This window comes from Astatotilapia calliptera, chromosome 5 (assembly GCF_964374335.1).
Source record: "Astatotilapia calliptera chromosome 5, fAstCal68.1, whole genome shotgun sequence".
NCBI classification, from domain to species: Eukaryota; Metazoa; Chordata; class Actinopteri; order Cichliformes; family Cichlidae; genus Astatotilapia; species Astatotilapia calliptera.
This window is the reverse complement of record NC_137426.1, coordinates 2,540,970-2,559,124: the sequence shown is the minus strand read 5'-3', so window position 1 is coordinate 2,559,124 and position 18,155 is coordinate 2,540,970. Positions and strand designations below refer to the sequence as shown.

Below are 18,155 nucleotides of genomic sequence, written 5' to 3'. Positions count from 1 at the left end.
AAACGACATTTTCTCCAGTTTTATGTTTAGATGTCGGATCTTTATACCTCTCGTGCAGCCGGTTTCCCGCCCTGACGCTTCAAATCTAAAACGGATCAATAAAATGCATCAATGTTTAACCGTTTGTAGCCACGTGATTTTACCTTCAGTTCTTGAGCAGGAATCTGACTCTAAAAATATAAAATACCAAAACATTTATAAATAATTTCAATAAAACATGTTTTTGGATCCAAGCTGGTGGTTTTCTAGTTCAGGGACTGCACAGACACCACAGGGTAACGATAAAAACATTTTTATTTGTGTGATAACTTTACTGCAAACATCGGCAGGTGATTTATAGTTTTTAAAACAATAAAAGATATCAAAATGTTATTTTAGCTGTACACATGAGAGTCTGTAGGGATGTACAAATGTTAAATACAGCATGAGACATGTTTTCTGTGTCACTTCAGGAAAAATGTCCAAACACTGGACGGGTTTTACAGAAGCTGTAAGGGGAAAACGTACGAACAGTCCCTACTAATGACATCATTAGAAATGGACAAGCAGGTTCAAACTGCTTCAGACAGGAAGCTGCATTTTATCATCGCTGGCAGTAAACTGCTGCACTTAATCTTCCAGGAATTTGGCCTGGAGTTCATTTTCTGCCCCGAAGAAGATTCGTCTCTTCTTTTACATGTAGACTTAAAAAAAACAACAACTTTAAGGCAACAGCCGTACGACACACGGGTCGCCTGCTCGACCCGCTGAACCTGCACCGAATCACCTTACAGCTCCAGAAAAATCCTCAACCAGATTAAATTCAATGATGTTTATCCATCAAGCAAAACTTTACACTTTACTATTGAAGTCCATCATTCATATTTATATAACAGCGATTCCATCCCTGTAATTATTCGCCTAACAAGACCTGGACCGTTGGATGGATGATTGGACAGGCTGAAGAAAGGAGGCAGGAAGACCCTGAACCTGAACCGAGCTCAGCTAAAAGACTGAAAACACTCAAAACACCAATAAAGAGACTTAAAGTAGAAGCTAAAAATTACAACAAAGACAAAAAAAATGATGACAAATATGGAAAAATCCAAAGAAAAAAATATGAAAATAACGAGAAACTGAATAAACGTGACTAAATATTTCAACAAGGGTATTGATAATGACAAAAACATAAAAAAAAGATGACCACACACAAAAAAACAGACTGAAATCACAAAGAGACAAAAATATGCAAAAAAACCATCAGAGAAACCAAAACCAATCACAGAGAGACTGAGAGCGAGACACCAAAATGAAACGTCCAGAAAGGTTAAAAATCTTTGGTCATTCGTGTTCTGTGATGTTCTGGGCGGTGCTCCTTCTAACAATGACTTTCAGTATTGATTATTCTGCCAGTTATTTTCTCACTTAATCACTTTTTTTTAAAAACATCACTCAATGAGAATTACCAAGAAAGATCTCGAGTCGAACCTGACGCTGTAAGTGCACTCGTACTAACAGTAACGAGAGTAACAGTGTGGCAACGAGTCTGACTGCATCTGAGACCAAAAGCAGCAACTTCAGGTGTTTAAAGCAGTAAAATGAGGTTCGTGCAGAAAATAAGAGAATAAACCCTGAGCGTGACTGCAGGACGTCTGAAGACTGAACATATAAACAACTAAACTCCAGGTTGTGATCTGACCTGATGATGTACTGAACAAAAGCATTTAGCACTGAATGCCACAAAGAAAGCACCAGCAGCAACAGGAAATAACCAGGTTGGTAAACAGGAAGTAGATGTTAGGGCACACACACACACACACAGTGGGTGGATTATAGCAGATTAGAGAAAGAGGTATAATTCATACTGATTCATGGTTAAAATAACTAACATGCATAACAAAGTTTATCTGCGGATATATGGAAACTTTTCTAGTGAAAATCCATCAACATGTTTAACTGAACCGACACCTGCGACGGCTTTGGGGCCACTTATCTTAAAAGTTTGGCTCCCTGTGATTTGGAGGTGAATCCTGTCAAAAATAAGCTGAGCTTAAGATTCTTAAGTAAACATACAAAACAAAAATGGTTATATGGGTCGTGGGATTAAATATCGATACCGTGCTGCCTACAGGATGGAACATGCAGAGGGATATTTGGAGGTAAACACTTTGTTCTCCAGCCCGTAGACGAAGAAGCTGTAGTCTTTCCCGCTGTAGGTGTAATAGGCATGAGTGAGGGGCACCAGCTCGATGCTCTGACGCTGAGGAGGGAGATCGGACGCTCAGAGTCGACACAGAGCAACAAACCTCAAAGAAGGTGTCTGAGATCGGCCGAGAGGGCCGCGTGCGCGTATCTGTACCTGCTGCAGGATGCGGCTGGTGGCGGTGAAGCGCTCGAGGTGTTCGTTAATCAGTTTTGTTGAAACCTCACAGATCTCCTGATCCGGGAAACCCTGGATAGGATACACCTGGCAGCAGCAGGAAGTCTGTATTATTATAAATGCATTCATATAGTTCATATTCATCCACACGCTGACCAAACATCCAGGTGTGTGGTTGCACTCTCTCCCACAGCAGGACAGAGGAAGCAGCCGGTGTGGATCCAACACACAAATGAAAGAAAGAAAAATAAATGTGTTACCAGCAAACTCTCATCGACGAAGAAAGCGTCTCCCGACACCTTCTCGAACTTCCTGTCAGGAAAGTCGGGCTGGCGGTCGGGAATGAACTCACTGACGTTGTTCTTCCTACACATTTAAAAAATAAACACAAACGGCTGAAGCAGTGATGTCATACGGAGGGCCGTGGGAACATTTTGAGTGATTTTGATACCACGTCACTGTGAGCTGGATGAAATGCAGCAGGTTTTGGCTGCCGAGACAAACGGAGCAGGTCTTGTAGCCGTGGCTGTGGCAGCTCAAACACCTTCAGGAGCGAGAGACCGACAGCAGAGTCAGAGACAGCGTGAAAAACAAAGAGAGCAGAGCTGCAACGGCTGCCTGCAGGCTCCGTGCAGCTCCATCTGTGTGCTCTCCCTGCTCCCCATTCATCATGTCAACTTCATTTAGGGAGGACGATGAAATCACAGGGAGGTCAGACTGTTTGGGTTTGGCCAAAAATCTGTGAACAGGCTTGTTGCATGATCAAGCACCAGGAGGTTCTCCTTCAGACGCCTCGAGATGGTGGACTTTCTTTGGTCCTGTATCCTGCAGGCTCATCCACGGATGCTGCATCGTAGCCACAAACATGACCCTCACCATCCCTTCCCCTCTCTCTCTCAGTTTGTGTCAAAGGCACAGTACACCCTCGGGGAGGCGTGGCCTCCAACGGCCTCCTGACTGCCACACCTCCCATGTATGTTACAGTTATCCCTCCACTGGAGTCCTCAGTTCCTGCTGGACATCTTTCTGTATCAACACTCACTTCCTGCCTGCTCTTCATCATCATCATGTCTCCCCTCAGTCCAGGGAAAGCAGCTCAGACTTTTACAGGTTGACACGAAATCGTGCCTCCGATAAGCAGAGACGTGTGTCGCAGCACAAAGTGCTTTTGTTAGCTGTCCCTGATCATCTGCACATTTTAGTGAGAAAGAGGCAGAAAAGCAGCAGACTGGGCTCTCACCTCTTTCGACCTCTGCCATGACAGGAAGTGCAGTGCTTGTTCCTGATACGACCGCGGCCGTGGCAGAACGTGCAGCGCTTCTGCAGAACGAGAAGAACAGATTAAAAAGATTCATATTCACTGCAAACTATGTTTGATCATTTTAAACTATGATGGATGTGTCTGAACATTCAGAGTTTCTGTTTTATCTTAAGCAGAGATGAACAAACAGAAAATAAGTGAGATAAAAATCAACAACCAGCAGATATTTTTCATGTGTCATAATTCGCAGTTAAAGCTGGAAGCGAATCGTGAACGTTCTCCCATTTCTACTTGTTCTGTTAATTTAATAAAATATGAAACGCTTTAAAAGCCGGACCTGGCCTCGGCCGAAGCAGGCGGTGCAGCGAGTTCTCCCGCAGCCTTTGCACTTGTGACACACCTGGAACACAAATTTGTGTTACTGTGATAAAACAGCAGCTCAGGAAGCTGAAAAAAGACTAAGAGGCGCAGAGCCGCACCTTCACGAACGACGAGTGCGGCACTCGGATCTTCTCCACCTTGTCGGTGTATCTCTGAGGCAGCGACACCGGGATGTCCCACGGCGCGGGGCTCATACCGTACTGAGGACCGTCCACCGTCTGACCTGTTTCACACCAGGACAACATAACTGATGAAGAGTTATCCCGCCTCGTGTGACCGACCGCTCCTCACCCTCAGCCGATTGATCCTGTGTCACCACATTTCTCCACTTTAGATTTTAATCATCAAGTTTGAGCTTTTCTGATGTGTTTTCCCCCCGAATCAATACTTCTGACAGATACAACAGGAGGTGAAACAACAAGATGAAATGATAACAAACTGAAAGTTTTCAGGTTTCTGCTGCTTTCCCACCTCGAGAACTTTTCCCAGGAACTAAGAACCGTTAGAGGAACTCTGTCTGCTTCCAGCACAGGAATCAGGATCGGGAAATTACTCCACCACCTTAAAAAAATCCCTGCATGTAAGAGGAACTGCCTTTAAACAGGAAGAACAGGAACTATAAAGAAACTTGGATTAGGTGAGTAGTCAGCTGCTGCATTACCACCACCTACTGGACTCCAGCAGTTAGTTATACAGCCAGCAGTCGCAGGGTTTCTGCATTTCGCTGGTCTCTTGCCTTTGTATCGTGACAGACGTGGATCTAATCCTGTTGTTCATGCAGGAAACACATCATGTGAGGAATTGTTTTTACCGTTGTAGGGCTCAAACTGCCAGGCGCTGGCTCTGGTCTCGGTGTAGGTCTCCAGTCGATACTGCAGAAAGAAAAGGAGGCAGACTGGAAACACTGGCAGCACTTTGGATTCAAAACCAAGTAAACTGGGTTTTAAAGAGAAACTTAAAAAGCTTTAAAATCATGTTTGCTGTGAGCTGTTAAAGCTGCCGTGGATCCTGGACAAGCTTTGCTTCCTTACATCAAACTCCGTTAAAGTTGAACAGCACCGACTCATTTAACATGGAGCTTTGGTGTTGTTCTTTATTTCCTGTTTCAGAGGCGGACGTTCAATGATCAAAGTTTCTGATAATGAGGCTGGTTTCTGTGCAGGCACTCTCTGTGAGCCAAAAGCTCAGAGCCAGGAGTTTTTTCTACCCCTGGCTCTGTATGATGTCATCCTAATATTGTCATGTTATCTTAGGTGTACAGCTCCAACCACCTGCTGTTTAAACCTTCTGTTTATGGCAGCCAGCCAATCAGGAGGAGTTGTCTTAAACAGGGAGGAGCTAAAGCAGCTTGTTTCACACAGAAGAGGACCTCAGGGTTCATGCAAAGCTGCTCTAAGCTGAGCAAATAATAAAAACATGAACCTGGAACTGAGCAGAATAGCTCCTCTTTAACTTCCTAGGACCTGGCGTCCACATATGTGGACATCACATTTTGGGTTGTTTAGACCAAAATATTCAGTTTTGCTCTACAAGGGCCTGATGTGCACTTACGAGGATGTTGTACTGTCACTGTTCTATTGAAATTTAAAGCGAATGTCCTCATATGTGGATCCCATTTTTCTCAGAAACAAAAATCAGGTAAAAAAAATAAATCACGTAATTCTTTGCTTTTACATTCATCAGGTTCCAATCAGCCCAAAGAACAAAGCGAAATTAAAAGTGCCATGAAAGAGTTCAGGTCTCAGGAGATTAAACAGAAATGCATTAGGACAGCCATCCCCAACCACCGGGCCACAGGCCGGTACCGAGCTGTGAGAGATAACGTTAACTCGGTTTCCCTGGGTCTTTCCCCGTGTTGTAGTTGTGTGTCTTATTTTGAAAGAAATGTTTACACGTTACCATAGCGACCAGAGAGCATTAAGGGGCAGAGAGGCAGACGTTACTCTCAGTGTTGTTGGTGCATTTCAGGAGGACGCTGCTAATAAAGTTACACAATTACACAGTGAACTCATGTTTATTGTTATATTTACAAAATGCCACAGTTTTTGTCTCGGTCCTATCATTTTATTTTGTTGTATTTATCCGCAAAACCTTAAAGGCCGGTCCATGTCTGACATTAAATCGGTCCGTGGGGACCACTGCATTAGGATACTCTCCCACTATGACAGCTGAGATAACTTCCAGTCGCCCCCAGCAACCATGGATGCATGCATGGATGGATGGATGGATGGATGGGTGGGTGGTTGGGTGGGTGGGTGGATGGATGGATGGATGCATGCATGGATGGATGGATGGATGGATGGATGGATGGATGGGTGGGTGGATGGATGGATGGATGCATGCATGGATGGATGGATGGATGGATGGATGGATGCATGCATGCATGGATGGATGGATGGATGGATGGATGGATGGATGGATGGATGGATGGATGGATGGATGGGTGGGTGGATGTTACACCTGAGGTCTAAAATTGTCAAGTAGCTCTTTTACAGAAAAGTTGAGAGCCATCTTCACCACCATGTCTTAAGTATATTAAATGTTTATTATGTTATTTTATGATCATTTTTATTGCATTACTGGCAGACGCTCTTGTATTATTTACACTTATTAGATTTCTACACTCCTCCACCCTTATACTGATATCTAATTACTGAAACACGTGTGGGAGGGGGCACTTAAACTGCTAATTCCAGGAGGTTAACACACGCCATCAGTCACATCTGAACTCTGTTTTTGCTCTGTTGTTCAATTTAATTGAGTCTTATTTCTAAAGCTCCACATCCCAACACAAATCAAAGCCAGACTTTGTTATTCCCCCTTGTTATCAGATGTACCATTTTCATTTCTCTATGGTCAATGATTCATTCTTAAAGGCATCGTTGTTGTTAAACTGTTTTAATGAGTGAAGTTAAAATCATTAGCAGTTTTCTTGCAGATGTCATGTTGGTGTGAGTTAGTTTTGGGAAACATAAAGCCACAGGTATGAGACCTACCCTGTACACTGTGATGGGCTGCAGATCTTTGAAGGTGAGGTTCCTGGCAGGTTTGGAGCTGTAATTCCATTTGGATTCCACAAATTTGAGCAGAGCATCTCTGGCTACATCCTCTGACACCGAAGGGACCCTGGAGAAAAATATCTTTCATCCCACCGGGCCTTCATTTGTTTGTCGAGCGACTATTTTGGCTGAGATAAAGCAAAGAATCATCTGCAAAGCCTTTAATAAAAAGATGACCTGCAGGAGTTACCTGACGTCGGGCACTGATGTGCTTCTGTTTTGTTCAGGTTGGGGATTGTAGGCAGGGGGCGGTGGGTACAGCGGGTTATCGTCATCTGGACAAACGCATGAACAGAAACACAAAAACAAAGGCAATGAAGGTGGTGTTGGTGTACAGAAACCTCAGAGTAGAACAGAAGGCTCACCTCCTCCTTTGAGGCCCTGATACCCATGAATATCATCCAGCCAGCCAGGAGGTGGCGCTGATGGTCCCTCCTCTGGTATGTTTGGATCGAATGTACCTGAAAAGATGGGAAGAAAAGATTGTTTCTGTGGTAAAGTCACAGTTTGAGTAGAAATCATGGAAAAATCAGGTCTGAAAAGTGTCATAAACCTGCATTTTTTTTTTTTTTTTTAATTTATTTTTTTTTTTTGCCTGTCCCGTTTGGCTCTTTTGCATCAGAATTGTTGTCTAAAGGCAAAGAAAGATGCCCAACGGATTTACTTTACCAAATTGACCATCCCAGCCTTGCCGTAATGGTCCATTTGATTCACCTTTTATTGTTTATTTTATTTTCACTTGCTGAATACGGGACAGACTTGACTGGGGGAAAGAAGGGGAGAAAGAAAGAGGGAAAGAGAAACAGCTGAGAAGAGGGACGGGGGAGAAGGGCAAAAGACAAAAACCAACAGAACGGGCAGAGAAAAAAAAAAGCATATATCAATCACCTGGGTCACCTGCTGAGAAAGAAAAAAGAAAACAAGCAGAAGAGAACAAGAGTAATAGAATAAACAACATCACAATGATATATGGGAATATGACAGTAAATACTAAATGTTAAACATTATTGTGCAGCACATAAGATCAACAGAACACAGTGTGCTTTGAGGTAGGAGCCAAAAAGGGTGTAGTTTGTGGGTGTGATCACCCGTGTGTACACCTGTGAGCATGGACGCGCTTGTTTTTTGTTTTTTTAAAAGGTTCCTTCATGTAATAATCTGCTAGAGGGTGTGGGGGGGCCACAGCCCCGTCCTCCAGGGCATGAAGCAGGTATGGAGGAGATCAAAACTCCAGACATCCAGAGGCCCCCAGAACACAAGAGACCAAGGAAGACCAACAGAGGGGCAGCCGCACCACTGTCCCAGAAAGAGCTGAGGAGAGTCCCAGATGAGGGCTCACTCAGCAGCCGCGGAGCAGAAGCCAGGGGGGGGTGCAGTGACGCACCCGTGAGCTCCGCCGTCAGCCAGCTGTGCCTGAGTGACCGAGCCCCAGGCCGAGAGGCCGGGGGCACCCCACCTCCGAAGTGGCCCGAGCGAGCCCCAGGCTCCAGGCCCCGATAAGCGGCCGCCAAGGAGTGAGCCGGTGTGTACCTGGACGCCCATCCCCGGACACAAAGAACCACCAACGCACCGATGTCTGAGGGGGTCCGCCACTGGCAGGGGAAGTGGTGGTGGGGGGAGATAGGCCTCCAAACCTTGGAGGGCCTGAGATGTCCCCAGAGAGGTGGCGCCTGACACCCAACCTGACATATAGACACAGACATACAGGCACACACATATACAAACATCCATTCCCACCCTCATGCTCTCATATGCACTTACTCCACACTCAACCAACGTGGAGACAGAAATAAAGAGACGTTGTACACACGATCACACTCCCCAAGCGTACTCTACAAACCGGGTCTAGGTGCCCCGGCCCCTGCATTTTTTCTAATGGCCAGCAGGGGGCGACTCCTCTGTTGCCATTTTGATACCACATGATATGTCGCATGCCCCACAACGTCAGAGCATGCTCTTAATGAGACGATGGATGGTGTCCTTGCACACCACAAGTGCCAGAAGAGTTCTGTTTCTACTGTGTTCTACTGTTCTCTAGCATGGGACTGATGGTATCAAGTGTTTATTCACCAGGAGCTGCCTGCAGCATTGTTGGTCACAAGCAGGAAGCCAGGACCCAGTGCAGCAGCGTGGCCTCGTACAGTGGCCTGTACGAGGCCTGGCCTGTAGACGTCCCTCCATGGATATGCTAACCACCAAACCGCTCGTGCTGAGCGATGTTACAGGCAGCATAACATTCTCCACGGCTTCTCTAAAGCATTTCACGTCTGTCACCTGTGCTCTGGGTGAAGCTGCTCTCATCTCTGAGAAGCACAGTGGCAGACCTGCTAATTCTGGTATTCTATGGCAAAGGCCATTGGGCTCCACAGTGGTGGGCAGCGAGCACAGGGCCTGCTAGAGGACATGAGGCCCTCATGAAGGCTGTTACTGATTCACCCCAGCAGCCTGCTGCAGGTTGTTTTATAGCTCTTGCAGTGTTCATCCTGCTGATGGGTTGAAGGCCTTCTACAACCCCGCCCAGCTCTCCCAGAGTTACTGCCTGTCTCCTGAAAGTCCCGTGGTGGTGATGTTTGAGTTGGGAGGTTTTATGCCAGACATAAATTCTGGTGCCAGTTTACTTCTCTGCTTTGGTGTCTTCAGGTTCTTGATAATTGTGCTCTAACCTGATTAGTCTCACCTGTGTTGTTCTAGTCACACCTGTTTCCAAGCAGTCAGTGAGTTCCTCAAGTGTACGTAGATCGTCAGGGATTGTTTCTATTTAAGCCTTTAGAGTTTGCTTCACTGACTGATCACCTGTTAATGATCTAAGCCTGTTTTTGGATTAAAGCTCTGGACTGTGGAGCGCTCGAGTAAAAATGAGCAACATGCTGCGAGGGAGTGGCCAGTGTTTCTGTCCGCGTGGCAGGAAAGGAGGATGCATTCTTTAGCAGAGGCTGTCAGGAAACTGGTCCAGCCTCAGGAAACAGCTCACACGAGCATTATTAAATATCACTATAAATATTTACACACCAACTCATTATTCCACTGCCAGTACATCAGATGGATGCACTTCTATGGTTTTACAGCAAGAGTGTGCACACTGGTGCACTTCTGTCTTTGCAGTCACATTCCTGTTAGAGGCCAGTCTATCACAAACAATTAAAACATTAGAGCGATGCAGTGTTGGGGGAGATTGGCTTCAGGTACCAGTGAGACAGGAAATACTATTCAGAAAGTTCTCTTTGTGAAAGTTCAGGATAAAGAAAGGCTTAAAAATCCTTCACGGAAGTTTATAAGATGGGGTTTCATAATTGTGGGAGCTTAGACCAGCTCCCAACAAATGTGATGGTAAAATCCTCCACAGAACTCCAGCAGACATCTCAATGATACAGGCTGGACTGACCGGCTCCACCAAATCAGATTAAAGATCAATCAGTGTCTGAACTGTTTCAAAGACACGAGGATGGAGGCGCACACCTCCTGAGCTGTCTGTTTAAAGCAGTGTCACTTACATCATTTATTACAGTCTGCTGCTGCTTTTAAAATAGATTTTAATTGAAATAGAAAATAAATGTCATAATTCAGATTTTTGTATTGCTCACACCCACAAATGATCCCAGAAAGTTTATTCTGTTCATCTGTTCGTAGAGCCATCGGTGGGAGAACGTGACGAAACGGTCCTGCTAATACATTAAAACTCAAATTTCAGCTGACAGGAAGGAGGACAAAGGCAACGAGGAAGCACAATGTGGAAAACTAATTATTGGGAATATTCCTTCCTTCCCCAAAACATATTGTGAAGTTAGAATAGTCAATAACACAGCAACTCCTCGTGGTCCTTTTCCCTGAGGAAACGTACAGAACTTACAAGCTGAGCTCTGTATTATGAAGTGCTACCAAAAACAGAAGAAAATGTAGAAACAGCTACAAAATCTGTGACTCTGCAGTGATGCTGCAGCTTCACAGAGCAGGTCAGTGAGCCTGCAAAGGCTTTGTGTTGGAGGGCTTCAGTTTAAATCCAGTGAATCTGGAAACGTTTAACAGACTGGGATAATGGGGAAACTGGACACAGGTGTGAAATTGAATAATTGAATAATCAGGCCCCATCTGATCTTAATGACCTTGTAGTACCATATCACCCTATCAGAGCACTTCGCTCTCGCTCTGCAGGCCTACTTGTTGTTCCTAGAGTATTTAAAAGTAGAATGGGAGGCAGAGCCTTCAGTTTTCAGGCCCCTCTTCTGTGGAACCAGCTTCCAGTTTGGATTCAGGAGACAGACACTATCTCTACTTTCAAGATTAGGCTTCAAACTTTCCTTTTTGCTAAAGCATATAGTTAGGGCTGGACCAGGTGACCCTGAATCCTCCCTTACCCATATGGAAAAGATATATTTATAAATCTTATAAAGTTTGTATCTGTCTTGTGTGAAACTTGTATGAAAAGCATACAAGAGTGAAAACAGATATAAGATCCCTTGAAAAATTATATAATGAAACTTGTATGTTTTGGATACTTACTAAAACAATGTATGAAAGTAATGAGAAAGTGGCCACTTTCATGAGTAAATCATGTAAGTTTTTACTATTTCTTTTCCATATGGGTAGTTATGCTGCAATAGACGTAGGCTGGATTCCCATGATGCACTGGGTGTTTCTTCTTCACTCCTTTTTTCACTCTGTATGTAATCATTAGTTATTATTACTCTCTGGCTCTCTTCCTGTCTGAACCTTGTGTTCAGACTGCTGCCTGCATCTGTCTCATGTGTAGTCGTGGTTTTTCTCACTATAGAAATCGAATTGTACCAAAAACATCTGAATAACAGAGTTTAGCTGCTTCGGCCCATGAAACGACTGAAACGACTGAGACGCAGCTGTGCCATTTCAACACACAGCTGTGCACATCAGCATTATCTAACAGAAACAAAGTGGCTGATGGGAATAAGTCTCCCTCCTACAGTTTAAGCAAGTTAGGACAAACTAGCAGCTTCACTATGAACACCATCTGAACACAGCCTGGTTTGCTAATCTTTTCCTGGCTTTGAACGGATCACTTTAATTTCTGTCAACACACCGACTCGGGACATCTAGTGATTCCCTTCAGTGTTTGTCTTCACTCTACACAGTTCCTCAGTATCAGTAACCTAAACAGTGCATAAAGCCTCAGGTAGAATCAACTCTGATTCAAAAACAGGTCTCTCTGAATAAACCGTCTCATTTGAACTCAGCACAGAAAACTCTGATTTATTCTCATCAGAAATACATTTGTGCCCTTATTACTGACCTGACAGCTGTGACTATTAAACAGATTCATGCACATTAGGATATGTGAACTGCACGCTCAGCTAAATGACGCCGCAAAATTAAGGCTCTCGGGCTAAATTTGGCCCACTTTATATTCTTAATTATGGCCACAGCTGTTGACTGTACAGTCACACATGCTGTGTGCAAGATATGGAGCCACAGACGAGCACAGAGATGTGGAAGCGTCACAGCAGCACATCTCAGCTCAAAGTGATGGTTTCACTCTTACAGGTGAACCACACGATCACAGAGCTCTTCCTTTTCCTGTCTAAATGTTTTAAAGTCTATCAAACCTTTTAGTCGACTGATTAAGGACTCATGTTGTACATGACACAACTTCATGACACATGCAAAGTTCATTAAATAATGCAGATCAGTAAACTATGAATGTGAATTCTCAGTTTTCTATTGATGGGGGCAGGGATAGCTCAGCAGGTAGAGCGGTCACCCCATGATCAGGAGGTCGGGGGTTTGAATCCCTACACACTGCTCCCCGCTGCGCCTTAGTGGCTGCCCACTGCTTCACTGAGTGAATGGGTCATATGCAGAGAGAGTAATTTTCCCACGGGGAAAATTAATTCAAAAATTCAAAAATTCAAAAATCTCATCAATTAAAGTTGATCTACAGAGAATTACATTTTTATAGGACAACAATAAATCAGCAGAGATATAAACACAGACAAATCTATAAACACGGAGCCAATTAAACATCTGTTTTTCAGATTTACTGTTCACAGCTAAAGTTAGTTTTTATGTCCACGCTGGTATTTGGTAGTATAATAACCAATAATAACCCCCATGAGAAGCACAAATAGCATATTTTTACACAATAGATGCGATTAAACCACTTCCACGGCACCGTGCAGCCATTTAACATGTGCGTCACGATGTCGCCCGACACAAACACTTTGTCAGCAACCCAACAGCTCTGAGTGTTTTTCACGAGCCGGGTTTGCTTCCAGATAAAAATACAGAGGCAGCGAGCTCGTGGCGAGCGGTACACAATACCTCTGGCTGAGGGATAAAAATATCAGCGAGAAGGTGTTTCCCGCCACGAAAAGATCTGGGCTGAGATGGTCTCAGTGTGTGAGAACGCTCTCAGGGAGGGAGGATGGAGGGAGGGTGATGGAGGCAGGAGAGAGAAAAATAAAAATAGAGTCAGAGAGGGGGAGAAGGAATGTGAAAACAAAGCCAACTTATTACTGAGGCTTTAGCTGGACAATGCATCCAAAGCCCCTTCGTCTCCTTTTCTTTCTCTGAAGCTCAGTTTCTAAAAGTCTGCTTTAACTCCAGATCATTTAATTTAATAGACAAATTTACTGTTGACTGGAGCTGCGATGGTTCCTCAGTTTGACCCTTAAAACAGAATTCATTAGCAGCATTTAAATAAATCATTCATTAAGCTCCTCTGATTTTCCCTACTGTCTGTCGTATACGGTTTAAACTGTTACAATGTTGCAGGCCTAAATAATGAGCTCTGGTAATGAACTCTTCAGAGGCGATAAATGCTTTACGCTCCACTTCCAAACGCTCCCAGTGTGACATCGTCCGTCAAAGACACACAGCTGGTCTCAGGGCGACGTTTAACAAACAGTCAATCTGTCTTTGGGGCAGAAACACACACAGAACCAAAAGTAAAGTTACTACATGCTTTATTTGGTGTTTTAATGATCATTTAAATGATCTGAAGCTCGTGTTTATCTTCAGCTATGTGAATACCACACTGCGCGTGCTCACCAGTTCGGCTTGGTTCATTAAAATTTGTTTAGGTTCGTAAATCTGATAAAGTGAAACTGGTTTTGGCAGACAGATGAACTCACTCAGAGTGAGATAAACACCGAGACGTAATCACTGCGCGTCTCGTGACACGGCGCCGCTCAGCGTGGCCTCCTCACACCATCCGACACCTCCCACACACAGATTGAAAGGCTCCATTATTACAGCTCGTTTAATGATGCCTGACCAAGGCTGTGACCAAAACCTTTTGCCTGGTCATATTTTACATGTTGTCACATTGAAGTAGCAGAATGTTAGCCAAACTAGAGACGCAAAACAAGCTTCAAAAACTTGGACGTTTTCTCCAGTTAAATGCCAAAAGCATTCAGTTACTATACTGGCTGTGCAACCTATGCCTTGTTGCCAGACTCCTGGGTAGGTAGGACGTCTTGATAACTGCAGGTCAATAAGCAGCAATAGAGACCATCTGCAACCATCTAACAAGAAAAAACACGTACTCCCCATCCGACTGAAAGTGGTTGCTGGAGGTTGACGTCGGTCACTGTGAAGTACACTGATAAAAAATCACTCGCATCCACTAAGAGACCAGTCAGTGCAAGGGAGGGTTCACCTTCAAAATAAAAGTTTGCCTTTCAAAGCATGTTGGCTACAGCAGCGGTCCCCAACCCCCGGGCCTCGGACCGGTACAGGTCCGTGAGGCGTTTGGTACCGGGCCGCGAGAGTTGAGGCTCAGGTGTGAAATGTGTGGTTTTCAGGGTTTTTATCAGTTTTCAGCGTTATTTTGTTATCGTTTTTATCGTTAACTCGGTTTTCGTGGGTCTTTTCACGTGTGTTATGAATAAATCTTATTTTTTTCGGTACCGGTACTAGTTTTATTTTGTTGTATTTATCCGCAACACCTTAAAGGCCGGTCCGTGGAAATATTATCGGGCATAAACCGGTCCGTGGCGCAAAAAAGGTTGGAGACCGCTGGGCTACAGCACAGATGAAAAACCTTTATTTTGAAGGCTTACGTCAGGCTTTTACTATGGCTTGACTAGTAGTTATAACAAGGAGACCAGTTGGGGTCTACACCTCATCACGCCCACCCCTGCTATACATCAAGCTGCAGTCAACAGAAGGTTTCCCCTCATGCTGACCCTACCTTTCTGCTCAGCAACATCAGGTGTGGTGAACAGGTGTGTGCAACCATATTTATCATCTAAAACACACCCATGAGTCACGCCTCAAAACCATGCACCAATACAGAGTGTGCATCTAAACCAGGGGTCCCCGATCCCAGTCCACGAGGGCCGGTGCCCCTGCAGGTTTTAGATCTCACCCTGGGTCAGCACACCTGAATCACATGAGTGATTAGTTCATTACCAGGCCTCTGGAGAACTTCAAGACATGTTAAGAAGGTAATTTATCCATTGAAATCAGCTGTGGTGGAACAAGGACACATCTAAAACCTGCAGGAACACCGGCCCTCGTGGACCCCTGATCTAAACCAACCCTTGTAATCCAAAAACAAGAAAAACTCATATGGCTCCTACAGCTGTGTTGGGCCAACTGGTTACTAAGTATAGTAACTGATGAAGTACAGGTTATATAAATGGGATAACATTCTTCATAACGTACCGTAAACTTCTATCCAGATCAGTAGGAAAGTAATAAAAAAAGATTCATTAGCATGAAAAACGGTGATAATTCATATGTAAACAATGTGTGAGGACAATGTCAAAGCTCATGGCATCACATCCAATATGGCAGACAGGAATGTCCAAACCAAAGAGTCGCCCCCTGCTGGCCATTAGAGAGAAGGCAGGTCCCCGTGACCTTTGCTGCAGTCGTTGGTAGTCACGTAGGAGCAAGAAAAACAACACTTTTTCGATGGTTATAATAATGACAGATCTTTCTTTGTTTTTATGACCATCCTTACATGATTTTTAATTTTAAACCCTTTGATGAAAAGCAGTTTAGTTTCCTAATTTCCTGCATTTACTACATTTATTTTTGTATTTTAGAACTTTCACTTTTGATACTTTGTGTCTTTTTTAACAGTGTTATCATGGATGTATGGTTATGACCACGGGCCCTATACATATGATAACAGTGTCATACTCGTGCAAATAGTTTGATGGCACAACAACATGCGCCAGTAACATTTTATAGCTGCGACACACAGCAACATCAACATCTAATCCAAAACCTAATCTAAAGGTCCATGTGGTAATCTGACACAACCTGAAGTAATTAAAAATTAAAATATGACCATATTTATTTTTATTTATTTAATTCTTTAATTTGCCTGACTCCATCTGTCAGCCTGTCCATCATCACTGCGAACAAGAAGGGGCTCAGATCCTGATGTAATCCCAGACACCAAAACATCACAGGTTCACAGTGATGAGCGTTCTGAAACAGAAGTGGTGCTCCCACTGCTTTATGTATTCCAAGGAAGAGGGAGGAAGTTACAAACTGATCATACCACGCTGTTTTGTGCCCTTGGCGTTATCAGCACCTGTAAAGGGAGTTGTCTTCTCCAACTGGAGGCTGAAGTTCATCTAGTTTTAGAACCGTCCACAGAACAGTCTATTACCGTGTCACAACATATTCTAATCTAAAGCACTTAAATACTTTAAATTAGAATAACAGAAACTTTCTGTTTCTGCCCTCTCTCCTACATCTCCATACCTCTGCAGGTATGTTGTATGGACCAACCACCCTTCCACTCTTCTTTTTCTTCATAGCTGACCTCACTTCCTCCCTATTAATTCAGAGTTTTACTAACACTTCCAAATTTACTATCTTCCCTCCTGATTTTCTTCAACACGCTCAGTCTGTTATCACCCTCACCTGCTGCACATCCTTTCAAGCTCAATCATCTATCGAGCCAATAGATACGAGTCATTTATGGGAGGTTATGGGCTGTCCTTGGGCAGCATTGGACTGTCCGCATCCGTCATTGATGGAGGTGGTGTCAGAAATATGTGCTGCTTGAGCTGCTGATGGACCATCAGTCAGCTGGAGTGAAGCTGGTTGTTCAAACCAAAGCCGCTGTCAGCCATCCTGCTGTGTGTTCTTTTTATCTGAGATCTTTCTTCTCCCGTTGCTGGTTAACTCCACTGTCTCTCACTTCCCTGTTCTGCCCACTTATCAGCCAATCAGCACACAGTGTCATCCATGTCGAGCACCATGTGGTTGGGATTTTGGAGTACAGTAGGGGCGCACCTCTCTACAGACGGACACCAACGCTGCAGCAGAAAGGAAGCCTCTGGCTTTTCCACCTCTCTCCTCCCCAACACTCCCAGTGCTCCTGTTTACTTTTTTCCTGTCCCAGTAAAACTTTTACACGAATCAGACACGATGCATTGTTTTGTTTTGTAATTTGTTTTCTACTTTTATCGCGATAATACTGTAAGATTTGGATTATCGTGAGTTGTCCAAGTACATCTTCAAACCCTGATAATGAGCAGACTGGTGAGTGTGTGTAGTGTGCAGAGGTCCGGGTAATCATGAGCGTTTTGAGCTCTCAGCCTGCAGACGCTCCTGACAACTTTAAAGACCACAAAGAGCTGAAGAGGAGCAGAGCGCTGGAACAAAAGCAGCTCTCTGCTCCCTTTGAACATGCTCACCCACATCTTCTTCTTTCTCGTCCATTCCTCCGCTGCTCACGGTCGTTAAACGTGAATGAAGCGCCTAACAACAAGTCGCGCGCGGTCACGGTAACAATATACCACAACTTCCGGTTACAGTTTTCAAAGAGAAAAGCTTCTGTGTGGGATACAGTGTGTCACGTTTCCTGTGAGGTGTGCGCTCAGTGTGTGAACTACAGCCGGATTTATTAGAGGTGTTTCTTTTCATAATTTCAGTGTTTTTTATTCTGTTTTGACTTTTCTTTAAAGTCGGTTTAGTTTCAGTTAAATTTCATTGTTTCAGTTTAGTTTTTATTGTCTGAACTGTTTAGTTTTAGTTCCGTTTTATTGGCTCCAGTGTCACTTTTAAACTTTGTGGGTTTTATTGTATGGAGAGCATACGTCACAAAATCGTTTTTGGTTATAAAAATGTTTTCCACATCTATCTTTATTTATCTAGT

General features: G+C 44.1%; 1 protein-coding gene across 6 annotated transcripts; it reads right to left on the bottom strand.

Annotated features, from left to right (window-relative positions):
* Positions 1 to 1,864: 1,864 nt before the first annotated feature.
* On the bottom strand, positions 1,865 to 17,824 carry LOC113021793 (protein SSUH2 homolog). 6 transcript variants are annotated; one of them, XM_026166534.2, is made up of 12 exons: positions 17,695 to 17,824; positions 7,426 to 7,521; positions 7,251 to 7,335; positions 6,998 to 7,127; positions 4,813 to 4,873; positions 4,100 to 4,224; positions 3,958 to 4,020; positions 3,600 to 3,679; positions 2,811 to 2,903; positions 2,620 to 2,725; positions 2,339 to 2,446; positions 1,865 to 2,239 (listed from the first exon to the last, which is right to left on the bottom strand). In XM_026166534.2, the coding sequence occupies exons 1-12, from the start codon at positions 17,717 to 17,719 to the stop codon at positions 2,105 to 2,107; spliced, it is 1,107 nt and encodes a 368-aa protein (XP_026022319.2). In that variant the 5' UTR covers positions 17,720 to 17,824; the 3' UTR covers positions 1,865 to 2,104. The 6 variants fall into 6 exon arrangements, 5 of the variants coding, with proteins under 5 accessions (XP_026022319.2, XP_080157240.1, XP_080157242.1 ...); XM_080301114.1 differs by lacking the exon at positions 17,695 to 17,824 and having other exon boundaries at positions 7,426 to 7,741; XR_013908956.1 differs by lacking the exons at positions 1,865 to 2,239; positions 17,695 to 17,824 and adding an exon at positions 4,473 to 4,575 and having other exon boundaries at positions 7,426 to 7,741.
* Positions 17,825 to 18,155: the final 331 nt, after the last annotated feature.